General features: G+C 42.0%; 1 protein-coding gene across 2 annotated transcripts; it reads right to left on the bottom strand.

Annotated features, from left to right (window-relative positions):
* Positions 1-7: 7 nt before the first annotated feature.
* Positions 8-27,790, bottom strand: smad10a (SMAD family member 10a). Of its 2 annotated transcripts, none has more exons than XM_070846291.1 (13): positions 27,667-27,790; positions 19,516-19,591; positions 15,064-15,304; positions 12,765-12,939; positions 12,551-12,574; positions 11,064-11,276; positions 10,594-10,848; positions 7,770-7,871; positions 7,050-7,103; positions 4,179-4,362; positions 3,287-3,455; positions 2,846-2,984; positions 8-1,364 (listed from the first exon to the last, which is right to left on the bottom strand). In XM_070846291.1, the coding sequence occupies exons 1-13, from the start codon at positions 27,668-27,670 to the stop codon at positions 1,153-1,155; spliced, it is 1,848 nt and encodes a 615-aa protein (XP_070702392.1). In that variant the 5' UTR covers positions 27,671-27,790; the 3' UTR covers positions 8-1,152. The 2 variants fall into 2 exon arrangements, with proteins under 2 accessions (XP_070702392.1, XP_070702391.1); XM_070846290.1 differs by having other exon boundaries at positions 7,770-7,868; positions 27,667-27,742.

Here is a 27,790-nt window from a genome sequence, read left to right as displayed (position 1 = left end):
TTGAAGCATTGGTATTATCAGAGGAATTGGAGGGAATGCATAAAGGAGACCCTTCTGCCAAGCGTTGGCAGGAGTGTCTGTGCCAAGTGGGGCACTGGGCCCAAGGCACTTGGGGCACAACTCACTGCCATCCTCAACCAGAAGTTGAGCTCCAGAAGAGGCACACACCTGCATTGCCTAAACACAACAGGTGATCAGACTAGGAAATTGGAGGTGAGAACTGTGACTAAGCCACAGAACTAGCTGATTTATTTCACTAACACAATTAAACAAACAAGCAGCGAGACAGTCCGGCTAATCAAAACCTCCTGTTACCCTGTTTGCTTGAGCATGTATAGCCAGGGAATCCACAGAGTGTGCTTACTTCCCCTGGACCTGCAAGAAAGAATACAAAATTGAAACACGGATCTACAGAGCACTTAACCTGAGAAGGACGCCAAGCTAAAGGCAAGAATCCTTGAAGAATACCAAAGAGGCCGGATGTAGGCTGACAGTGGTATTTATAGTGGAGGTGTACAGGTAGCCTACATGTCACACATGTGACTTTGTTTACATAAGTACTTGAACTGCACAGAGTGTGGTGAGCCATATCCACTTTGTTTACTGCCGCTGGCAGTCAGTAAGGAATCAAACAGAACTTGTGTTCAGCTGCCTTTGCAGCTGAATTATGCATCATACAATTATAGAAATCCTAATTGCATATAGGGGAACTGGATTTCTGAAACACATCCCTGGATTTCTACAGTGCATACAGATATCTTGAGGACAGAACACAAACTCAAAATCGTAACTTTCAGAGATCCACCTCCCTTGTGTTCGAGTTTAGATTGTAGAGAGTAAAGCAATAGAAAAATCCCAAAGACATCAGCACTTTCATGTCTGTGTGGCTACAGACGTTTTGGTTACAGTGTGTGTGCACGTATGTGTATGTCTGTGAGACAACATGACTGATGTGTGCCTTGATTATTACAGGTGTAATGTGTTGTTGGTCATTTATGCTTTATACATGTTTTTGATTGATTTACTTTGTGCATCATTTAAATAGCATATTTGGCCTGAAACAAAAATATCCAAACATAGGAGGGTGTGTGTGTGTGTGTGTGTGTGTGCATTCATAGAAACCAGATTGGAAATTGAACATGGTCTTGGTCCTCAGTTAGAAGGTCCTGGGTCTGCCAAAGGCATAGTGTGCAACACCTCATCCAGCAGCTGCAGAGCACGGTGCAGATGAACCTCCACCCAGCAGGGTGTGTGTTTGATACTCTGTCGGGGGTAGTCAGGTCCCCAGCCCTTCACAAAGCTGAGCCGCAGGATACATAGTCGCCTCAGATCATCCACACCAATCCCCGCTGCTGCAGACAGACCTGTCAGTGAACAAAAGTTGAATCAGAAATATACACCGATCAGGCATAACATAATGACCACCTGCCTAATATTGTGTTGGTCCCCCTTTTGCTGCCAAAACAGCCCTGACCCGTCGAGGCATGGACTCCACTGAAGGCGTGCTGTGGTATCTGGCACCAAGATGTTAGCAGCAGATCCATTAAGTTCTGTAAGTTGTGAGGTGGGGCCTCCAGGGATCGGACTTGTTTGTCCAGCACATCCCACAGATGCTCGATTGGCTTGAGATCTGGGGAATTTGGAGGCCATGTCAACACCTCAAACTCGTTGTTGTGCTCCTCAAACCATTCCTGAACCACTTTTGCTTTGTGGCAGGGCGCATTATCCTGCTGAAAGAGGCCACAGCCATCAGGGAATACCGTTTCCATGAAAGGGTACCTTTCTATCAGAACCAGCATTAACTTCTTCAGCAATTTGAGCTACAGTAGCTCGTCTGTTAGATCAGACCACACGGGCCAGCCTTCGCTCCCCACGTGCATCAATGAGCCTTGGCCACCCATGACACTGTCGCCGGTTCACCACTGTTCCTTCCTTGGACCACTTTTGATAGCTACTGACCACTGCAGACTGGGAACACCCCACAAGAGCTGCAGTTTTGGACATGCTCTGACCCAGTCGTCTAGCCATCACAATTTGGCGCTCAAATCCTTATGCTTGCCCATTTTCCCTGCTTCTAACACATCAACTTTGAGGACATTTTTTTTGAGTATTACAGTCATTCCTCATCAAATCACACACAAACGTTAATCTCATTAATGGTAATATCATTTTATGCCATATTAGGATGTTACATATGAGTGTTTTCTTTTTATATTTGCATTTTGTTGTATTGGTTTGCCACCCTCATGGGCTTTGGTACATGTTTGAAAAGCGGTTTGGTCAGGGGTTGACAAGAAAATTACCATTTTCAATGTCAACAAATGAACCTTTAAACTCAATAAATTTTCTAACTATAATTAGTACACAGTTTGTCAGTGCTTTGTAATGCATTATCTTTAATTAACGATCAGTTCTGGTGTCTTTTTACAAGAATTGTCTGCTAATAAAAACATCTGAATGATTTTTTTCAGAGCTGAGTAGTGTCTGCACTCCTTGCAAGCTGCATTCAGCTCTAACAAAGTCCACCAGGAAGGCAGGCAAAAAGTCACTCATAGCTACTTGTATGGTTTAAAAGCTGTGAACACACAGTGATGACTGAGGGAGCTTTTTAATATTTCATCAACTGAGCTGGATCTTTCAGTCAATTAATTAAACCAATCAAGTCATAAAAGTGAGGGCAATTTAGAGTCACCAAGTAACCTAACCTGCATGTCTTTTGACTGTGGGAAGCTGGAGTACTCGGAGAGAACTAAGCACAGGTAAAAGAGAAAGGCCCTAGCTTTAGAAAATGTACATTTTGCATTTAGGTTTGCAGTTCATAATATAAAATCCCAACAACACTTACTAACAGCAGGTGCAATGCCTCCAACGCTGCCTGGACCGGGAATATTTCCTGCCACAGCAGCTGCCTGTGCAGCAGCTGCAGCCTGAGCCGTTGCTGCCTGCTGCTGCATCTGTCTGTGGCACTGCCGCAGGTCAAACACCTAACCAAGACACAAGCAGCCTACATTACAATAGCAGCACCGTGTCACAGCTGGATGGGCAATGTGAAGAAGCACGGTACCATTATTTATTAAATAACACTTCATACAGTGCATTCAGTTACCTATTTTCAGTTAACTTACTTCAAACAGAGATGTGACTTTATTTGGTTAAATGCAAGTGTCAAGCTCAGTGCTACTCGATGGTGTTCTCAAATAAACAAAACCGTTAAGTTGTTTAAAAACGAAGAGCATATATGAATGTGTAAGAAAATGTGCTGTATGCATGTGAGTTGGATTCAGACCTTGATGAAGGCACCGGGGTAGATCTTGTGCACAGCATCACCTGGTGCTCGGCCTGCCTCCCTGTCCAGGTAGTAGCTCTGTACAAACACAGCGTGGTCGCTCATACAGCGCATCCACACATCGCCCTCACCACGACACTCCAACTGCACACCTTTACCTATGTGTAACCTGGCACACACAGGAAAAAACATCAGGACAAACAGAAGTAGAAAGGTTCTTTGTGCGTGTTGGCATAGGGTGTGGAGGTGTGGTCTTAAAAAGGTGGTTTTCAACCTACAGTGGAAGATGTGCAGTGACTGAATCACTGTACAGCTTGTATTAATCTTTCACATAGATGTGCCATAGCTGTAGTTGCTCAGTGCTAACAAAATGGTAATACATATCATACATTGTATCATACATTGTTTTGGTTATTTTGTGCTAAAGGGACAATCTAAAATCTGGAAAACAGTGCAGTTCAGTAACATCACAACATACAACCTGTAAACAGTGTTGAGCTGAAGTATGACATGACGTAAGAGTATAAGAAGCTAAATGTTACAAGAACATGTCTGTAATTACAAAATAATGACATAAATAAAAGACATAATGCACTCAATGCACAGACTGTTGTACAACTGCAATGTGTGAGTCCAACTGCATTTTATTTGTTTGTGCTTGTTGGCTAAGCTGTGTGGAGACCATATCCCTGCTGTACACTAGCTACTGCCTTTAAATGTGGGGCTATGGGACTAATACATTGTGTAACTGTAACTATTCTACAATCTATAATCAAGTGCTTGTTATCATCAGTTGATATTCCCATTGACATTTTCTCTTATTACAACCTGTAGTATGTATGTATATTGGAGAAACACAGCAGACGAGTGTTTGTCCTCCTCATCCACACACCTGGCTCTCTCACTAGCGTCTGTGCGGTGGACGTTGCTCAGCTGGCCGAGACAGAAGCGATCACCTCCTGACGGGTCAACGTAACCATCCACAGTGACAACGGGGCAGCTGGAGGGCACCTTGAACATCTCACCCACCTGAACATCCATTTCAAAGTAGGAGATAGAGCACCAAAATTCTGGTCCTGCAATGAAAACAGAGCAAACTGTGTGACGGACTGGGCTGACAAACTCAGATGCAGATGTGATGCATTCTGCCTCAAACACATTGTATTTATCAAAATAGTGATTGTTTTCTAATTTTATATGATTGTACAAATAAAAGGAGATGACATGTATGACTATGTATTTATGCATAGTCACACTGTCAGTTTTGCCTCTGAAAACAAGGCACACACACAGCACAGATGGAATTACACAAGCCATAAGCAGAGCTGTAGCAGGGTGGAAAACACAATTAAATGTATAGTAAAAACTATAAAACCTTAAATTAAAGAGCACAAATATCTGATTACTGTAACAGCACCTGAGGACAGGGAGATTTGGTTTGTGTTCATCAAACTTCAATTTGACAATGAAAGAACTGTAAAATTACCACAGATTGCAACTAAATTCTTCTTTTTTTTGTTAAGACCTCAAAGTGTGTGTTTAACTGCATTTACCTCTGAAAATCTATCTCATGTTGTTGTTTATAGCATCTCTTAAGAAACTTTGGACCTTAAAGGTACCAATCAAAAGTTGGACACACCTTCTCATTCAAAGGTTATTCTTTATTTTTATTGTTTACTACATTGTAGATTAATATTATCACTCCCCCAATGAATTATCATGGTGGGGGAGTTTGTGCGTCCCTGTGAACCTGGGAGCTTTGTTGTCGGAGGCTATAGCCCCTGGTAGGGTCTCCCAAGGCAAAGTGGTTCCAGGTGAGGGGGGTCCAGGGGAGGGGGATTCAAAAACCCTGTTTGAAGCGGAGCCAAAAATGAAATGTTCCCTCGAGTTGGGGAACCCCCTTCTGGAGCCAGACCTGGGAGGTGAGCTCGCCGGTGAGCATCTGGAGGCTGTGCCTGGATCCACAGGGCCCAGCTGGGCCAAGCCCACAGGAGGAACGTGGAACCGCCACCCTGTGGGCTCACCACCTGCAGGGGGGCCATTACAGGGGTTGGGTGCATGGCAAGCTGGGCGATGGGCGTGCGGACCCCCGGCATCGTAGATTGGCTCTAGGGACATGGAACTGGTGGGGAAGGAGCCGGAGCTGGTGCGGAAGGCTGAGCACTACCAGCTAGATATAGTTGGGCTATAGCTCACCTCTATGCACAGGGTCGGCTCTGGAACCAATCTCCTGAAGAAGGGCTGGACTCTCTCCTTTTCTGGAGTTGCCCGGGGTGAGAGGCGCCTGGCGGGTGTGGGGATACTCACGAGTCCCCGACTGAGCGCCACTGTGTTGGAGTTGGTGAACGAGAGGGTTGCCGGGGGGAAGGCTCTCACTGTTGTGGGTACATATGCACCAAACAGCAGTTCGGAGTATCAAGTTTCGTCTGGGGACTCCATAGTTCTACTGGGGGACTTCACGTGGGTAATGATGGAGAAACCTAGAGGGGAGTGATTGGTGACTGTGTGTGCCTGATCTGAACCAGAGTGGTGCTTTGTTGTTGGACTTCTGTGCTAGGCATGGATTGGCCATAACAAACACCATGTTCGAGCATAGGGTGGTTCATAAGTGTACATGGTACCAGACCACCTTAGGCCAAAGATCTATGATCGACTTGGTGGTTGTGTCATCAGATCTGCGGCCGTATGTCTTGGACACTCGGGTGAAGAGAGGTGCAGAGCAGTCAACTGATCACCACCTGGAGGTGAGTTGGATCAGGGATCAGGGGACTTGGGGGAAGCCTCGGATTGGCAGACCGGGGTGGTGGTACCCATTTTCAAAAAAGGGGACCAGAGGGTGTGCTCCAATTATCGGGGTATCACGCTAACCCTAACCCTATACTACAGAGTGCTGGAAAGGAGGCTCCGCCCGATTGTTGAACCTCAGATTCAAGAGGAACAATGCGGATTCTGTCTTGGTCGTGGAACAGTGGACCAGCTCTTTACACTTGCGGGGCTGTTGGAGGGGTCGTGGGAGTTCACCAATCCAGTCTACATGTGTTTTGTAGGACTATGATCGTGTCCGGGTACCGGGTTCATTGCCACGAGCTATTCAGTCCCTGTATATAATAATATAATAAGTGTGAGCTGTGTCCGCATTCTCAGCACAATGTCAAACACGTTCTCAGTGGGTGTTGGACTCCGCCACTAATGATGAATTTGCCAAAACCAAACAGGTGTTCTGATACCACACAGTCACCTTCAACTGCCATAGCTACACAGTGGACAAAAGACAAACTCTCTATTGTATGTGTAAGCATTATTAGGAGGATCACTGTGTTTGTCTCAGAGCTCTGTAGTTAGATTATCTCGGGATAACTGTACATTTGAAGAAATTATCAACAGTTATTTTTAAAGCTAGACTGTCAACATAAAAAACAAATGCAATCATAAAACATAAAAATACTGAAATTTCCTTTAACTTAAATGACTGGTGCACTATTATTAAATACACATAAATGATAAACCTTACAACCTGTACTACATAAGCTCAAGTGTCCCCACTTTTACAGGATGTACATGAAATATATTTGATGCACAGGAGTGCATACTCACTACGCATTGTGAAGCGCCACTGTTTTCAACTCAGATAACTAATTCTTATAACAATAGTAAGAAATAGTTCCATGCCAGTTCAAAAATACTGTAGGAAATCAGTGGTAACATTATCAGTTAACAGTTAAATGTAGTTAAGATCAACTGTGATGGTGTAATCATCTCTAACCTGGATGATTGGACACAGAAGGAGGGAAAGAGCCTGAGCCATGATGCTGTGACCCTGAAAAGAAAAGGTATAAGAGGGTTAGTTATAAGTAAGGGTGTACCCAACTGGGTTATTACTTGTAATTCCATTTTAAAACTACCAGTGAGTGGGGAGGCACCAACTATGAAAATGTTTAAATCCTGAACATTGTGGCTTTAAATTATAGCTAATCAATCAAAAGCATCAGCCACTCTCAGTTGGGGCAATTTTATTGTAAATCACCGACAGGTTACTGATACTGTTGAGCCTACTAAGTAACCTATTATATGAGAAAAATGAACCAATCCTTAGCAATGCACTACGTTAATGAAAGATGTGATTTTGCCTGCAACAACACGTAACTGTATGTTTGTGTGAACAAGTGATCCAAATGAAGCTCTCTGTATGATCATGTTGATGCTTTGTGCTTCACATTAATCTGGCATACTTCTTACCAAATGATTTACAAATATAGTCAACTCATTGAGAACAGTATATAGAATATACCTATCTATACCACATAAATCCAACATTTGTCCAGTCTTGATACAGTAGACATGTGAAAAGCTATTTGATAATAACGTTTTCAATAACAATTATTTAAAACTTTCAGATATATAGTGTGCACACCATCATTTAGTCTGGGAATTTTACAGAATTCATTTGAATATCATTTGTTTAGAAGAGACAAAGGTATCTTACAGTGGTGGTTTGGGTGATGGAGGGGAGGTTGTTGGTGACCACGCCCATTCTGCTGGGGTCCTATGGGAGTGTAGGAGGCTGTGCTGCTACCAGTCCAAACTGCTGAATTGCAGGGAACAAAAGAATGATCTGTGTTGATCAAAGTACAATGCAACTATTTTACAATCTACCTTAATCCCTCAATATGTCGTTGATCATTCTATAACCACACGGAATTACTCTAAACACCTGGTAGTTTCTATACAGGAAAAGAAAGCCTGCTCCATGTGCTGGTTGAATAAAATACTTCAGTTCCCATTCAGTGAACTGCCACGTGCACTTATGAGCTGATTTGTAAATAATGTAAAAATGAATGTATCCAGATTTAACATTTACTTTCTATAACATTTACTTTAAAATAAACAAAAATGTTGTCTTAATTAAGTGTGATTTTGTTGTAGAGCTGTAGAGTAAAACTTGTGGAAAAAGTTCAGAGGTGCCACATTTTACATGGCACTGATTGTAAACAACTATTCAGAATGAAATTTCAATTTGAATAATGGGTTTCCGGATAATGAAATGAATTACGCTGTAATTTATGGTGCTGATTGTTCATCACACCTTAATACCAGCTCGAAGAGGCAAATGCCTCCAGATAAATCAATAATAATAATAATAGTGAACCTGTGAGCAGCACACTGCTGTTGGAGGAAAACAAATATTCTCTGGGAATAACTCTGTATCATCTTTAAGTATGTTTAGGTATGTACAGTTGCAAGAAAAAGTATGTGAACCCTTTGGGATTACTTGGATTTCTGCATAAATTGGTCATAAAATATGTTCTGATCTTCATCTAAGTCACATCACTGGACAAACAAAGTCTGCTTAAACTAATACCGCACAAAAAATTATACGTTTTCACGTTTTTATTGAACACAACATGTAAACATTAACAGTGCAGGGTGGAAAAAGTATGTGAACCCCTAGGCTAATGGCTTCTCCAAGAGCTAATTGGAGCCAGGAGTCAGCCAACCTGGAGTCCAATCAATGTGATGAGATTGGATGTGTTGGTTAAAGCTGCCCTGCCCTATAAAAAACACACACCAGTTTTGAGTTTGCTGTTCTCAAGAGGCATTGCCTGATGTGAACCGTGCCTCGCACAAAAGAGCTCTCAGAAGATCTACGATCAAGAATTGTTGACTTGCATGAAGCTGGAAAGGGTTACAAAAGTATCTCTAAAAGCCTTGATGTCCATGTGTCCACAGTAAGACAGACTGTCTACAAATGGAGAAAGTTCAGCACTGTTGCTACTCTCCCTAGGTGTGGTCGTCCTGTAAAGATGACTGTGAGAGCACAGCGCAGAATGCTCAATGAGGTGAAGAAGAATCCTAGAGTGTCAGTTAAAGACTTACAGAAATCTCTGGCACATGCTAACATTATTGTTGACAAATCTACAATAAGTAAAACATTAAACAAGAATGGAGTCCATGGGAGGACACCACGGAGGAAGCCATTGCTGTCCAAAAAAAACATTGCTGCACATCTGAAGTTTGCAAAAGAGCACCTGGATGTTCCACAGCACTACTGGAAAAATATTCTGTGGACAGATGAAACCAAAATTGAGTTGTTTGGAAGGAACACACAACGCTATGTGTGGAGAAAAAAATGCACAGCACACCAACATCAAAACCTCATCCCAACTGTGAAATATGGTGGAGGGGGCATCATGGTTTGGGGCTGCTTTGCTGCCTCAGGGCCTGGACGGATTGCTGTCATTGACGGAAAAATGAATTCCCAAGTTTATCAAGACATTTTGCAGGAAAACTTAAGACCATCTGTCTGCCAACTGAAGCTCAACAGAGGATGGGTGATGCAACAGGACAACGACCCAAAGCATAGAAGTAAATCAACAACAGAATGGCTTCAACAGAAGAAAATACGCCTTCTGGAGTGGCCCAGTCAGAGTCCTGACCTCAACCCGATTGAGATGCTGTGGCATGACCTCAAGAGAGCGATTCACACCAGACATCCCAAGAATATTGCTGAACTGAAACAGTTTTGTACAGAGGAATGGTCCAAAATTCCTCCTGACCGTTGTGCAGGTCTGATCTGCAACTACAGGAAACGTTTGGTTGAGGTTATTGCTGCCAAAGGAGGGTCAACCAGTTATTAAATCCAAAGGTTCACATACTTTTTCCACCCTGCACTGTGAATGTTTACATGTTGTGTTCAATAAAAACATGAAAACTTATAATTTTTTGTGCGGTATTAATTTAAGCAGACTGTGTTTGACTAGTGATGTGACTTAGATGAAGATCAGAACATATTTTATGACCAATTTATGCAGAAATCCAAGTAATCCCAAAGGGTTCACATACTTTTTCTTGCAACTGTATGTCTCTTTTACAACTTGACACATTTAAACGATTTAGTTACTTAAAATGATTTCGTAATTAATTTTCCCTGCACAAGACACAGAGACATAACATTAACAGACATAACAACTCTAGAAAAATAGAAATGCCTATACAGGCAGTGCAGCACTCTGCAATGAATGCTACTTCTATGAAGATGGTCCTCTTCGGTTTTTGTTGACACTGTTAATTTGTCTGTGGTCCTTTGGAAAAAAAGCGTAGTAGGTAGGTTTTATGTTATCACACAATTCCTAACATACACAGGTAATAGCACTAACAGCAAGTCACTGACAGCAAGGAGACATATTTGGTCATATATATGCTTTTCATTATGAGTTATTTTGCATTGTGGGGCAGTTGTTTAAGTTTCCTGTTCCCTGGAAAGCAAAACAAAATATCTATGCATGTATGTAGTGTTTGTGTGAACTCACTGTGGAAAGCAGCCTGGCTCTGAGAGTGTTTATTGCTGCTGTATCCATTCTGTCCATGCGAGCGAGTTGGAGGTAGGGAGGGTTGTTGTGGTTGGGGTGGCTGTGAGGATTGCTGGGCAGCTTGTTGCTGAGGAGAGGGTTGGGTTGGGGTCTGAGGTCGTGCTGTTGGGGTCATGACTTGAGCTGGTGGAGATGAAGTCTGGAGACGGCCGTCACAATGACCCCCCTGCAGTGGTATTATGGTGCCGGAGGACACTGGAAAGAGAACAGAGCAACACATCAGGCCTGACTTCAAATATCTTTTATCTTTTCAATTATTCAATTAAAGTAGCTGCAGCTGTTGTTTAGTCAGTCCATCTGACACACACAGGTTATTCATCTGCTACCTGCAAAAATAATGTATGACAGTCAACTATAACACATCAGCTGACCAGTTAGTTAATAATGACATCAGATAATGAAGAGCTGACCTTTGGGTGAGACAGGCAGGTTAGTGTATCTGGTGACAGCTTGGGGTCCATGGGGCTCAGAAGACAGCTGAGGGGGAGGCAGTGCTTGGCCATAGTGGTCTGGAGGAGGCAGCTTCAGGGCTGCTTGGTGGTCAGACAGAGGCATGCCAGGTGGGACGTCCATCTGTATACAGTCATGGATGTATTCCTCTTTGATCAGCCCACCTGGTGCTGCTGCAGGAAGCAGAAGGTGTGGCCAGGTGGAAGAATCACTACAGTGTACTGCATTTAAAGTCAAGACTCCTTAATAGGGACATTAGTGTGGGACATGGACTTAATACCACACTACTCTGAATACAAACAGACAGCCGCTGAATATCATTGTGGACCTTGATAAAATATAATTGGTGTTCAGGCAATTCCAACATTCCAACAGAAAACCGTAACAATGTAACATTTTTTAAGTTAGGACCTGTGAATTCTAGTAAGATTAGCCCTTGGGAGTCGGTTCATTTTGGTTCATCTCTGTTGATTGTGTATGCATTAATTTTAATCTTTCTTTAACACATTTGGTTTATTTTGTTCAGCAGAAAGTCAGCTAGAAGTCTGACTTCATTCTCTAAATTTGGTCATTTTGTAACTTTAATAAACTTAAACACTGCCAGTAGCCTAAAATACAAGAATGGTAAGACAGGTGCAAACAGAAATGTACAAATCTTTAGTGATAATCATCCAAACTATCCAAAAAAATATAGTTTAACTTTTTATACACAACAAATGTATTGATCAAGCATGATATACAGACATAAAGGCGATCGTGTGTGGCAGTTCCACAACAACTATTTTGACTGATTTTCTCAGTTCGTCTCTACATGATGTATGAATAAGGTTATGTTACTATAAATAAAAACTACCATACTTACTATAAAGACATGCTCAGTGCTCAGTCTCCACAACATAGTCATTTAGTATTTTCAGTACCATGCATGTATTTCTGATGAAGAGCCTTTTAGTGGTGGAAATATTTGGATGTATAGGAAAGTATGAACATCATATCCCACCATGAAATGTATTCATCATGTGCACAATAAATGTGAAAACAGGACAGGGCAGGAAAAACTCCCCTTTAATGGGAAGAAAACGCAGACAGAACCAGGCTCAGAGATGAGAAAGGGAAGGGAGGGGGACTGGGTCGCACAGCAAAGAACTATATTTGTCATAATAGGAATATGACTAATGATGAGCAATAGACAACAGTGAATGGCATGACAATAAAGAATATATGAATAATAATAGCATGACTAATATTAGTCTCTTGTCAGACAGACAAAGCATTGGCAGCATCTACAGGGAAGTGGTCTATTCCAGGTTCCTGATGAGTTTTTTTTAAAAGTGTCATATGTATTAATTCTGTAGAATTCTGCTCAACATGTCTGACTGTATGATCTCACTGGTGTGTTTGCAGTATCCTTAACATGCTTAACATGCTGCTGTATAATGGAACTCACCTGTATTTTGAAGGCTGAGACCAACTGCCATAGAAAACAGAAAGAACATGACATTAAAACTTGATTACAGACAGAAGTAACAAATCAGTAACAAGCTGACTTCAACAGGTGAGCTGTTTGTTGAGCTATGCTTACAAATACAGTATTTGTCAATGATAAAATGAAACACTTGCACAGAGATTATGAAACCTGGGAAGTTACCAGAGTTACTTACCGATGCCTGGTGACACCACCCTCTCATAATGGTAGGGGTTGACACACACATTGTCATACTTCAGGTCAAAGGCATACTGGCAGAACTTGACATGCTTGAGTTCATTTTTGTGGAGGTCCGGCCAGCGCCACAGCCGTGCATAAATCACATGAGGAAAACCTTTCCTTCCTGCCACCTGAGGACACAGCACAGCATCACGAAAGTTCCTATTCTCACTGTCACACTCACTGGGTCTACTGCAAAGACTGTTTTTAAAGCCAGCTCATGTTACTGTGTGATTGGGTTACACAGCACTCCCTACACCATCCTCTGAAGGGAAAAATCAACATATCATTTTTTTTTACTTCAATCGATTGTATCTTTAAAGATATTGGCACGATATCATGGATGTCTACTGTCTGCCTGCTGTCTGAATGGCACAATGTTTGCCTGGGGTGACATTTAATTCCAACATTTCCTGCCATACCCAGCACAACAAGAGAAGAGGAGCAGTACAGAGGCTTTAGTATGTATCTTGTACTGTACTGGCAAATTCAGCCTTAAAAGCTGATGGTTACAATGTCAAGGAGCAACATGGAGGTCAGACATTCTCACTATGAAAAGCACAAGCGTGCACAGACTGACTTTTTGTATAGCCTATATACTGATGCCCATCAAACTCATCATGTCATTATTTTATGTTGTAGTGTGAGTTTACTTTGTTCCAAGACACAAGTCAGTTCCAACAGCTGCTACAATGTTACAAAAACATTACCTGCTTCACTTTTTAGGGTACAAGAAAAACATCACATGGTTCAACTTTTGGCTAGACAAGCCTACATTTTCTTGCCAGGGCCCTCTATGTAAATGGACTGACATTCAACTCAGGGTTAAAGTCAGCCTGAACTTGGCCTAAGCATGCTGCTGCACTGCGGCTCAACAAACTCAAATGGCAGACACCGAATTCCACGATCAAAACTGTAACCATCAGCTGGTCAATATGAACAAAACTGTAGTCTCTAGTCAGGGGGTGGTGAGGTGGGGGTGGTCAAAGTGACCCACTCCTGCTTTGTGGTACAAAATGTATCAATTTTTCCATGAGATGTGTTTCACAACACAATTTTACTAAATGGACAGGCACGATATATGGATTGTAATAAACACAGTGAAATGGTTTCATTTGTACCCAGGACAGGTTCAGAATTATGCCTGACACTGCGACAAAACTACAAAGTTACTGTGATTATTGCCTACTACTTGCAATCAATAGTGCTACCTCAGAGTGAGGTGACTAATTGTAGCTTATACAAACTGCTGTAATGGGTGACTTAAACCTGAATTCACTGGCTGACAAATCAAAGGAGCTTTGTGCAAATTTAAACATGACTCAATTATTTACATGGCACTGATTGTAAACAACTATTCCGAATGAAATTTCAATTTGAATAATGGGTTTCTGGATAATGAAATGAATTACGCTGTAATTTATGGTGCTGATTGTTCATCACACCTTAATACCGGCTCGAAGAGGCAAATGCCTCCAGATAAATCAATAATAATAATAATAGTGAACCTGTGAGCAGCACACTGCTGTTGGAGGAAAACAAATATTCTCTGGGAATAACTCTGTGTGTTGATTGTGTTGATTTTACAACAAATGAGTTTTTTTATACCTGTAGCAGTAGTAACATGTCATCAGTGCACTGTTGAATGAAAATGAAACGTTTTTTCAAAAACTGTGTGTCCAGCACACACAACCATATAAACTCAGTTAAACACACACATGATGCATGAAGACATTTTACCGAGACTACCCATGGTACAGTTGACATCTTGTTCCCCTTTATTCCATCTTACACCATTATGCATCATACACACTACACTGCACTACGAACAAAGATTGCTTTTTTTTTTTACAAATATGAAAAATGCAATGGTTTAAAGATTGAGTACAAAGAGTGTAATACTTTGACTGTATCTTCCCAGATGTTTTTAAAGATGTCTCACTCATGTTCTTTATGCGTTACCACTGTTATGATATATGTACACATATACATATATGTATTTATACACATGTGCCAATCTCACCGTCTTGACACTAATGGACCCAATGATAGTCAATGCTAATTTGTAACCATAAAATATGAAGTTGAAAATAATGGGCATAAAATATTCAAGAGTTTTCATGCAAATGTGCTGCGTCATGCACAAAAGGTCAAAAGCCTGTTAAGTATTGCAAGTAGTGTAGCAGCGAAAGATACAAAGTCAATGTATTTGTTTGAATGTTGAAAGTAACCCTGCATGTTGGAGGTGGACTGACCTGCAGCCGTCCATCCAGTGTCCTCTGGATGGTGACACACTTGCTGGGATGGACACCATTGGTGGTGATGGCAGTGATGAGCGAGTCCAGCTCATCCTTCTTTTCCTTTAGCTTCTTCACCAAGCTCTCAATGGCCCGCTTGGCAAAGCCCTCATTCTCTCCACCCTGCCGGTGGCACATGAGGCTGTGGACGATGCTGAGGCAGGCATCATTGCTACTTGGAGGGTTGACCGACATGATGCTGCAGCCATAGGACACAAGAAGAGGGCTTGTTACGTTTAATGAATCTGCCTACAGACCTACAGTCAGGTCCATAAATATTTGGACATCGACACAATTTTCAGCATTTCGGCTCTGTACACCACCACAATGGATTAGAAATGAAACACTCAAGATGTGCTTAAAGTGCACACTTTCTGCTTTAATTTGAGGGTATTTACATCCAAATCAGGTGAACGGTGTAGGAATTATAACACATTTTATATGTGCCATCCACGTTTTTAAGGGACCAAAAGTAATTGGACAGTTGGCTGCTCAGCTGTTCCATGGCCAGGTGTGTGTTATTCCTTCATTATGTCATTCACAAGAAACAGATAAAAGGTCTAGAGTTCATTTCAAGTGTGGTATTTGCGTTTGGAATCTGGTGAGGTCAGCTCTCAATATGAAGTCCAAAGAGCTGTCACTATCAGAAGGAGCCTGTGCAGTTCTGGAACAACATCCTATGGACAGATGAGACAAAGATCAACTAGTACCAGAATGATGGGAAGAGAAGAGTATGGAGAAGGGAAGGAACTCAAGATCCAAAGCATACCACCTCATCAGTGAAGCATGGTGGTGGTAGTGTAATGGCGTGGGCATGTATGGTTGCCAGTGGAACTGGTTCTCTTATATTTGTTGATGATGTGACTGCTGACAAAAGCAGCCGTATGAATTCTGAAGTGTTTCGGGCAATATTCTCTGCTCATATTCAGCCAAATGCTTCAGAAGTCATTGGACGGCGCTTCACGGTGCAGATGGACAATGACCCAAAGAATACTGCGAAAGCAACCAGAGTTTTTTAAGGCAAAGAAGTGGAATGTTCTGCAATGGCCAAGTCAATCACCTGACCTGAATCCAATTGAGCATGCATTTCACTTACTGAAGACAAAGCTGAAGGGAAAATGCCCCAAGAACAAGCAAGAACTGAAGACAGCTGCAGTAAATGGTAAATGGTCTGTATTTGTATAGCGCCTTTCTAGTTATTTCAACTACTCAAAGCGCTTTACATGACATCCTCATTCACCCATTCACACATCAATCATACAGGAGAAATGTAATTTGGAGGAGACTATTCTTTCATACTCATTCACACTCTGAAGCCATGCTTCAGGAGCAAGTTGGGGTTCAGTGTCTTGCTCAAGGACACTTCGACATGTTGACCCATAGGAGCTGGGGATCGAACCCCCGACCTTCTGACTGAGGGACGACCCACTCTACCACTGAGCCACAGCCGCCCCTGTCGCCCCCCAGTAGAGGCCTGGCAGAGCATCACTGGGGAAGAAACCCAGCGTCTGGTGAATCTATGGGTTCCAGACTTCAGGCTGTCATTGACTGCAAAGGATTTGCAACCAAATATTAAAAGTGACAATTTGATTTATGATTATGTTGGTTTGTCCAATTACTTTTGGTCCCTTAAAAACATGGAGGGCACATATAAAATGTGTTGTAATTCCTGCACCGTTCACCTGATTTGGATGTAAATACCCTCAAATTAAAGCAGAAAGTGTGCACTTAAAGCGCATCTTGATTGTTTCATTTCTAATCCATTGTGGTGGTGTACAGAGACGAAATGCTGAAAATTGTGTCGATGTCCAAATATTTATGGACCTGACTGTACTTCTTTCCTCTGGCTGTAAGACAACTTAACTCATCCTCTACACTCCAAATGTGTAAAAATAAAAAGGTTTTCTTGTGTAGCATATATGGGACTACAACTTGTAGAATGACAAATAAATGAACCTTGTACCTTGTACTATCCACTGAGGCCAACTCATGCTCATACTCATTCTGGGAAAATCAGCAAAGTTACCACGACATGTTTTTGTGAATCCAAGGACACGCTAAAATGTTTAGCAAAGATTTAAAAAATCTAGTCCTATTGTTGCTCATTCTAAATACAGTACCAGTCAAAAGTTTGGACACACTCTCATTCAATGGTTTTTCTTTAATTTTATTATTTTATACATTGTAGATTAATATTGAAGACATCAAAACTATGAAGGAACACATATGGAATTATGTAGTAAACAAACCAGAATATGTGTTATATTTCAGATTCTTCAAAGTAGCCACCTTTTGTTTTGCTGACAGCTTTGCTCACTCTAGGCTTTTCTCAGTCAGCTTCATGAGGTAGGTAGGAAAAGGTGTGTCCAAATTTTTGACCGGTACTGTACATTTGGAAGAATACAGAAAAAATATTTGAAGGGGAAATGGCCTGGCATTCACGTAGTCAAATTTTTAGGAACACCTCCCCTAACAATGACAAGAATGAAAAAAACAATTTACTTCCATTGTCACAATCTACTCCTCAGTCCTTCCCTTCAGCCACGCTTTCTTATCCCCTGCTCTCCACATTGCTTTAAGTCCCTGTCTCCAGCCCCTGCTCACTCCTTCTGAGCCACTTACTTTCCTCCTCTTCCCCAGACCTGCCATCCTCAAGCTGTCCACCAGATGTCGTCACACTTTCCCTCCTTTCCCCATCACATGACTGTCCCACCCATCTACAAACTGCAGTTACCTTGCCTACTCTCTCACCTGTTTCGATTGTAATTGTTACCATGTGCTTCATGCTCTTGCTGTGTAGCCGTTGAATTTTGTTTATCTGAGACCTAAGGGTTGGACTATGAAGCAACAAGTGGGTTAGTGAGGTATGTTGAGCTTAAAGCCAGAGTATTCATTGTCACAAAGGTGGCTCTCTTTTAACCTGGCTACATCATCATGGTAACTTATGCTGCAAACTTAAGGTGGTCTAGAACAAGTTCAGCTTCAATTGGCTACAGAAAACTCCGCCTTCTATTCTCTGTCAATATTCTCTCTGAGCGATCAGCTGTGACGACATTGTACTGTAAATCACAACGCAAAAAGCCATACATTATAATAATGTCACCAAACGAAGTTGTGCAGTTACACTACCACAAGCTGTAGCATCACGTCACAGAAATCTTGAATTCAGTTGGTGATGCATAGAATCTGTAATATTAACACGCACGCTGACAAATGTTCCAGAGCAGATCGTCAAACTAACAGAGTGTTAAAGGTTCTGCAGCTACAGACCTCTGTTTTTATTCTTCTTTACACTGCTTTACACTGCTAGTATTGCAGCTACACCTGTTAGAAAATTAATTAGTCTATTGACATTTATCACAAATAATATTTAATCATAAATATTAATGTCATTTTGATCTGGCCAAAAATTGAAGTGATTTCTACGTCTCCTTCATAATGGGACAGTGTCTGACCTGCATGCATTTGTGTTTGTATAAATATGCTGTAGTCAGTGTGCAGTTGTTATGTTAGACATAAACAGGAGGCTCTGGGAGTGGTAAAATAAAGATATTCACTGATTCTGCAGCATTCCTCTCTCACCTTATTTGCATTATTTTTGTATCCTTCTGACGTAAGACTGCTCCTTTTTTCAGTCCTTATTGAGAAAATGTTTTGCGATTTTGTGCACAAGTGTCCACTGATACTTCAAACACCCCTTATGTGAGAACACGCACTGAGCCTGAAGGAGAGAGCCTGGGTTGACAAAGACAGTAGACAACCACCTTTGTGATACCTGTTATCTCTGACTGCGGGTCTAGGGTTTGTCGAGCCAGCTCATGCATAATAGGGATGTGCATTTCAGGCAAAAATGAGAGGAGAGGAGAGGAGACAAGAGGAGAGGAGAGGAGCTAACCAAACCCAGCTAATACCTAAGGCTGCTTCCAGCTAATGTGTTCCAGTCATGGGGAGATCAGCTGGATAAAATGAGAAAAATTGGAGACTGTTTGTGCCCACTCCTTAGAGTCCGAGATATGGCTTCATCCCAACACCCCAAATCAAGCCACTACTTCCGATCCGTACAACCAGTCCAACCAACCAATCAGTAAAAACAAAGGAAAATATACTTTTAAACAAGACGATTGTTGTGTAAACTATTTGATTTTTTATCATTTAACGACCATTCGAATAGGTATTATAGGTATTATATTCAAAAATCATGGCCAATCCCTAATACATGGAGCCTGGCTGAGTTGAACTTGCTTCATAGCACACTCCTCTGAAACCCATTCAGACCAAACCTCACTGTGGTGGTGTAAGAGGCTTATTAGCCACCTTGCTATTAGTTTTGGTAATTTGATGGTATTACAGTCATTGAGAGCTTACTCACTTGGTGGTATTGCTGTCATATGTGTTTGCTGTCTTGCTTACCTGGTATTAAGTTGGTCAGCCAATGAGTGACCAGAAAGTTCACTGGCATCATGATGGCCCAGCTCTGAATCAGTCCCTGTCAGTAGAGCGGGGAGACCAGGAATTAGTGGATTCAAGTTAAGTGTGCAAACCCAACAGTTATTAGAAATGATCAATGGTAGAAGCAGTGATCCCTCAGAAAAGCAAAAGTTCTAATACATCATTTTAAGTAAAAGTCATTGAAAATATTAACTCCCGTACAAAAGCATGACATTTTTTGGTTTTTGTAGGACCCTGATAGTGTCTGGGGAAGAATGTTTTATGTTGCCACAATCAACTAATGGCAAATAGGGTTTATTGGTGGCCATCATTTTCTCATAAAACATACAATTGGACTTCTTTTTGCAACCAGCAGAGTCACCCCCTCCACTCACTGGAAAGAATGCAGGTTTAAGGCATTTACATATTGGCTTCAGTTTTCAGACTCGGCAGACTTGTTAGGCGACCAAAATCAGCTCTCTTGCTTGCTGCTGAGGGTCTCATATTCTCCCACATTCTTCTTGAGCATCTTGCTCCTTGACCAGTGATATTTGACCTTTAGAGGCGTCCCCACGGTTGTTCCCAGGCAAGAAAAGGAATGAGTGAGAACACTCAACAAACATTACAAATACACTCCAGTCCTGTATGTCCTCTGCCTTTCAGCATGAATGCAACTAGTGTGTATAATAGTGTATAGATAAAAAGAATATACTAATATGCAATATAACAAGCAGCCTACAATGCGGATTATATGATGAACATGGTGAAACCTTGCTAAGAGTGCAAACCTGCATCACGGCCAAACAGTATTTCTATTTCAACACTTACATACAAATAGATACCATGCTGCCAGTTTTACACCATTTCCTGTCACCCGGCAGACCCGTCTGTGACCTGTAGTAATGCAATAACCACTTCACCTTCAGGTAAAGTCAGGTAAGTACCTTGTGCATCCTGTGTTTTTTGTGTTGTTTTTACTTCTGCAGCTGTAGTGCAGCAAAAGGAAAAAAGAGTCAGGACTTTGATGGCACAGAGCAGAGACATAATATGTGCTTTAGATACAATAGTGAGTGAAATAAAAGCTAAACATATTTTTTAACTAAGAGATGTCATCATTCATGAGATTGATATCAATGATGATCAGGTTTTGATGACATTTTCTTTCAATTAGCTATTATCAGATTGCCATCTATTTAATAATCTGCAGTTGATATAAGAGAATAAACTAGTTTGGCAGGGAACTGTTGTGAGAGAATATAGCAAAAGTTATATTATTTATTATATTCAATTTTGTTATTAGCCTTTTTCTTTACCAATAAAGATGCTTGGTGTTATACCATGCAAATGACCTTTGCATTTATTTCCTGGTCTCAAAGTTAGATGGAAACGTTGGTTCATTCGTCTTTGAATGTTGTTTCATTCTGGAGTGTTTTCTTCCACTCATATGGACCTCAAGATGGCCAGCAAACAACCCCATGGACAACCATAGACTGTATAGAAGAAGTGTTTCCCCTACCCTTATATTAGGGGGGCGCCCCGCCCCCCCCTTGAAGATCAAGTTAAGCGCCAAATCACAACAGAAGTCATTTAAGGTTACCTTTCCTATAGAACAGGTCTATACCTTGTTCTTTTATTAAACAGACTAAATAGCTTTATGTTATTTATCTTATTTACACGACAGCATGCCATTTCTGTCTCTACACGGTCGCGCGATTACAATTCTCCTCTGCTCTCTGTATCGCGCACGGCGGAGTTCCGCCCCGATACGCACGTGCGTGCACACACAGGTGAGCACACTCCCACCAGCACCCCCACCCCCCAAAAGCTGTAAACCTAGGGGAAACACTGACATAGCTTCCAGGTCTGAAAAGTGAAGCCAATGTGGAAGTGTGTTAAACCTGCATTTCTGGCCACTAGGGGCCAACTCTTTTTGTTGCAAAAAGAAGTCTGAATGTATGGAAATGAACCTTGTAGAAAACTCCTTCCAAAAACAGCATTATAGGTCATTGCTACATTACACTCCCACAACTTTATCTGTAAAATTGGGTTGTCCCTTTAAGTAAAAATGTACTTCAGTATCACCAGCGAAAGCTAGTTAAATCATCAAAAGTAAGTGTAACCTTGAAGGTTTATCTGTCATTATAGATATTACAGTACAGGGTTTTTGGTACAGATGTTGTGGTATGCAGCCTTCTAAAGGAAAATTCCACTACATTTTAAGCTTGTGTATTTTCCATAAATGGCCCTATAGGTCGTGCTGACTGTGCACTCTCCACCTACATTGTGTATCTGCATGACAGCATTTCAAATACTCACTTGAGTCCAACTTATAGTAAATGCAAAAATTAGCACCCTAAGCAGCCATGTTGGACAACTTCATAACGATCTACAGTTAGGGCAACCTGCTGGTTGATCTAACTGCATGGTTCATCCATCTACACCAGTTTGTTCGTCATCCATGGTGACAAATGTTATCTGACCCTGCTCTGACCGGTTGACTTCTGGCTTTGTGCCATTGGTTGTGACGTAATGTTGATGTAATGTTGTGAAATTTGATCCAAGTCTGCTGCTTGTTGGAACTTGTTGTCTGAGTTCCTGTCCGCCTCATCCGCTCTGTGCTGCTTGACATGGTTCGGCCACAGCCAGCGTCGAAAATAGAAGTGGACACTACTGAGACGTGCTGCTGAGACGCGCCGCTGCACTCCTGGTGAGTTTTAAAGCATTAAGCATAAGCATAAAGCATAAGAAAAACCTAATCAAAGTTAATATCTCCACTGTCGAACAGGACAGCAGAGTTGAATGTGGACTTTTAAACATCACATCTCTGCCATCCAAAGCTGTTTTAGTAAATGATCTGATATCACACCATCATATTGATTTATTGTGTCTGACAGAAACCTGACTGCACCATGAAGAGTATGTTAGCCTTAATGAAGCCACTCCCCCCAGTCATACTAATACTCATATTCCTCCAGACTCTGGACGAGGAGGTGGAGCTGCAGCCATTTGGTTTATTAATCAAACCTAGACCTAAACTCAACTCTAATTCATTTGAAAGCCTTGTTCTTAGTCTCTCACATCCAACCAGGAAAACACTAAACCCAGTCCTATTAGTTACAGTGTACCGCCCTCCTGGTCCAAACTCTGAATTCATAACTGAATTCTCAGAGTTTCTATCAAATGTAGTCCTCAGTGCAGATAAAGTAATTATAGTAGGTGACTTTAATATTCATGTGGACGATGGTAATGATGGTCTGAGCACTGCTTTCATCTCACTGTTGGACTCAATTGGCTTCTCCCAGAGTGTAGATGGACCCCCTCACTGCTTTAACCACACCCTTGACCTTGTTCTGACATATGGTGTAGAAACTGAACAGCTAACAGTCTTCCCCCAAAACTCTATTCTATCGGACCATTACCTGATAACTTTGATTTCTTCTTACTGGACTATGAACCATATGACAAAAATGTCCTCACTAGATTCCTGTCTGATGGTGCTGTTGCCAAATTTAAGGAAGTGATTCCTTCAGTATTTAAGCTAATGCCATGTCTCCATACAATAGAAGACCCCTATGGTAATCTTAGCCCCTCCCACATCGATTATCTGGTCCATAGTGCTGCCGGCTCCCTGCGAATGACACTCGCCTCCATCGCCCCTCTAAAAAAGAAGATAATTAAAGAAAAGAGACAAGCTCCTTGGTCTAATTACCAGACCTGCAAACTTAAGCACAATTCATTAAAACTTGAAAGGACATGGCGTGCCACCGAATTAGAAGAATCCCGCTTAATCTGGCAAGACAGTGTGAAAACCTATAGAAAGGCCCTCTGTAATGCCAGAGCTGCCTATTACTCCTCACTGGTGGAAGAAAATAAAAACAGCGCTAGATTTCTGTTCAGCACGTTAGCCAGGCTGACAAAGAGCCAGAACTCCACTGATTCTTGTGATCCTTTAGAGCTCAGTAGCAACGACTTCATGAGCTTCTTTAATGATACAATTCTGACTATTTGAGACTAAACTCATCACCTCCTGCCCTCAACAGGCTCTGATTCAACCTCAAACTCAGGAATCAGGGAAACAGCTGTTGGGCTTAATGTGCATTTAGACTGTTTTTCTCTAATTGATCTTCTTGAACTGGCTTTCTGACTAATTTCCTCATCCAGACCATCAACTTGTCTCCTAGACCAATCAATCAATCAATCTTTATTTATATAGCGCCAATTCACAACAGCGTTATCTCAAGATGCTTTACATAAAGAGCAGGTCTAGACCAAACTCTTTAATTAGAGAGAGACCCAACGATTCAGGAATTCAACATTAAGGATTCAAGAATCCCCACATGTGCAGCATCAGATATTATATTAGGAAACAGTGGAGGAAGAACTCCTCTTTAACGGGAAGAAACCTCAAACAGAACCTGGCTCAGAGGGGGGGGGCTTTCTGTCGGGGTCTGTGTTAGGTGGAGGTTGGACAGAGAGAGAGAGAGAGACAAAATAAACAGCAACCAATATACTAACAGCAACTATAGCACTGACAATAGGAATGTGACTAATAAATTAGTAATATGGTAGCTGTGGCGTCAAACAGGAGTTCTAAAGGGAGTAAACGGCAACAGTGGGGGCGGAACCAATCTGCGGCCACGGGGTTGCTACCTGGAATAAAAAAACGGGCGCACACGGCACCTGGGGGAAAGGCTGATGAAGAAGGAAGCCATGGACAAACAAAAGTACAAAAGATATCATTCAAAAACGCTGCGGAGAGTTGCTGTGTCAAACTGTGCAGGACCGATCTCAACACAAAATCCGGGTGGCAGTCGGTTTTTCACCTTGAAACCATGCCACTTAATTTCTAAACAAACTGCAAAATAAAAGAAGGAAAAATCTACAGCGGTTATTTGAGTGGAATCCAACTCGAGCCCGTGTGTAAGGGATCGTCCTTTTCAAGTGGGGAAGCTGCACAGAGAGAATTACCTCCAGTTAATGACTGAAAGAGGGAGGTAGCACTGAAAAACATGACGAGTGGCTGACAATCCACAGCAGTGATTCATGAAGCCAGAGAACCACAGCAGGAGAACCAGGACCAGGATCCACAGGAACCTGAGAGATGAGAAAAGCACAGAAAGGCTCCGGGGAAGATACCAAGTTAGTAAAAGACATTAAAGAGACATGAAGCAGAAGGATGGAGAGGAAGAGGAAGAGAGAGGAGCCCGGTGCATCATGGGAGTCCCCCGGCAGTCTAAGCCTACAGCAGCATAACTAGGGGCTGGTCCAAGGCCTGAGCCAGCCCTAAACTATAGGCTTTATCACAAAGGAAGGTTTTTAGTCTACTCTTAAATGTCTCTTAAAAGCTGTTGAGTCTGATAATAAGGAGTTATAATAAGGAGTCCTATTTATTAGATTTATTAGGTTTGTACACATTTACAATGAGTCCTCTGTCCACACTAAAGTTAAGACATGGAGTTCCACAAGGTTCAGTGCTTGGACCGATATTATTTACCTTATATGTGCTTCCTCTGGGTAATATTATCAGGAAACACTCCATTAATTTCTACTGTTATGCAGATGATACCCAATTATACTTATCAATAAAGCCAGATGAATCCAATCACTTGACTAAACTCCAAGTCTGCCTTAAGGACATAAAGTCCTGGATGAGCAGCAATTTTCTGCTGCTAAACTCAAATAAAAATGAAGTTATTCTGCTCGGCCCTAAACACCTTAAGGACACATTTTCTAACAATATAGCTGCTCTGGATGGCATTACTCTGGCCTCCAACTCCACTGTGAGGAATCTGGGAGTTATCTTTGATCAGGATTTGTCCTTTAACTCCCACATTAAACATATTTCCAGAACTGCCTTTTTCCATCTACATAATATTGCTAAAATCAGGTCCACCCTGTCTATAAATGATGCAGAAAAATTAGTCCATGCATTTGCCACTTCCAGGTTGGATTATTTCTGTTCCTTATTATCAGGCTTCCCCAATAAGTCCTTAAAGACTCTCCAGCTGGTCCAGAACGCTGCTGCTCGTGTTCTGATGAGAACTAAGAGAAGAGATCATATTTCTCCTGTACTGGCTTCTCTTCATTGGCTTCCAGTAAAATCTAGAATAGAGTTTAAAATCCTTCTCCTCACCTACAAGGTTCTTAATGGTCAGGCTCCATCATATCTTAAAGAGCTCATAGTACCGTACTACCCCACTAGAGCACTGCAAAGCAGGCCTACTGGTGGTTCCTAAAGTCCTCTAAAGTAGTGATGGAGCCAGAGCTTTCAGCTATCAGGCTCCTCTCCTGTGGAATCTCCTTCCAGTTTGGGTTCGGGGGGCAGACACCCTCTCTACATTTAAGAGTAGACTAAAAACCTTCCTTTGTGATAAAGCCTATAGTTTAGGGCTGGATCAGGCCTTGGACCAGCCCCTAGTTATGCTGCTATAGGCCTAGACTGCTGGGGGACTCCCATGATGCACTAGGCTCCTCTCTCCTCCCCTCCATCCTTCTGCTTCATGTCTCTTTAATGTCTGTTACTAACTTGGTATCTTCCCCGGAGCCTTTCTGTGCTTTTCTCATCTCTCTGGTTCCTGTGGATCCTGGTCCTGGTTTAGGAATATTAGTCATGTTATTATTATTCATATATTAACTATTGTCATGTTTTTCACTGTTACCATATTGCTCATTATTAGTCATATTCCTATTGTCAGTACTATAGTTTCTGTTATTATCTTGGTTGTTTTTTGTTGTGCCCCCCCTCCTCCTCCCCTCTCTGTCCAACTTCGACCCAGCATGAACCCCGACAGAAAGCCCCCCCCCGCTCTGAGCCTGTTTCTGTTTGAGGTTTCTTCCCGCTAAAGGGTAGTTTTTGCTGCCACTGTTGCCTAATATCTGATGCTTGCTCATGTGGGGAATCTTGGATCGTGGGGCAGCTGTGGCTCAAGTGGGTTGTCCATCAATCAGAAGGTCAGTGGTTCGATCCCTGGCTCTTCTAAGTCAGCATGTTGAAGTGCAGCATACCATAGCTTCAATGTGTGAATGTGTGTGAAAGACTAGTCTCCTCCAACTTAGATTCCTCCTGGATGAATGATGTGTGAATGTAGAAGCGTTTTGAGTAGTTGAAATCACTAGAAAGGCACAGACCATTTACTTTTGATTTAAGCACAAAATTGGCTGACATGAATAGTTACAGATTCTCTCAGTCCTCTACTATAGTTAATGCAATACGAAATGTTGCATCAAAAATATTTACATAATAAACACTACAATATTACATTATGCAATCTAGTTTGGCTGAAGAACTCTAAAGCCATATCAAGTATTTCCAAACTGTACAGCACAGTGTGTGAATGACACTTAGTTACTTTGCACCTTTGAAAAATACAGGCTGGCACACATATAACATACATGCACTCTGAAATTGCACATTTGAGCATTCAAGCTTTGTCTAAGCAGTTTTCATATGTGAATGTATGCTACATCTGCAACCAAACATACTGTAACACACCAGTGAGGTGTCCTTCAACATGCTCCTTTATTACAGCATAACAACACATATAAGCAGCCTACATGCTGACAGTCTCACGTAACTGTTGCTACTAACACCCTAACAAAGCATGTCTCCTCCTAAACGCGCTGCTTATCATGCAGGGCCTAGCGTGAGACACCCGGAGGACACCACACTTGACATGAGGACTGATGAGGACTGATGAGGACTGAAGAGGACTGATGCCTGTGCACCCAACACGACCTGAGCACTTTCCAGCCACACATTCACTTCACCGACACCCCATGGTGGATGACATGCGTCACGAACTGCACTGTCTCAGCGTGCTCTAACCAGTTCATCTCATACAGAAACACGGAGAACACACAGCGTTCGTCTCTCCGACGTCGACGCCGACCGGGCTGGCTGAAACTGGACGAATAGAGGGAAACAAGAAAAGCAGAATACAAAGTACAATGTCCGCCAGTATTCACAGTAACGTTACCGCTCAAAGACGAGTCCGCATAACGGTCTAAAAAAATGGTTACAGTAAGCAACAATTTCGCAAGCTATTCCTGACAGACTTCCCTCGTATTCTCTGTTGTTTCAAAAATGGCGAGAGCAGAGGAAAGCCAAGAAGGTGATAAATGGTGTGTACTTACACATGAGCCGGACTGTAGAGAAGAACTTGGACAGAAAGACCGCGGAGCCCTCCGCTTTAACTCCGGACGTGTTGTCTCCGTGTGTGCTCGGACCTGTGTGCTTCCACAGCTCTGATATAACGAC

Source organism: Pempheris klunzingeri, chromosome 16 (genome assembly GCF_042242105.1).
Source record: "Pempheris klunzingeri isolate RE-2024b chromosome 16, fPemKlu1.hap1, whole genome shotgun sequence".
NCBI classification, from domain to species: Eukaryota; Metazoa; Chordata; class Actinopteri; order Acropomatiformes; family Pempheridae; genus Pempheris; species Pempheris klunzingeri.
The sequence above is the reverse complement of the archived record's forward strand: the minus strand, read 5'-3'. Positions and strand labels throughout refer to the sequence as shown.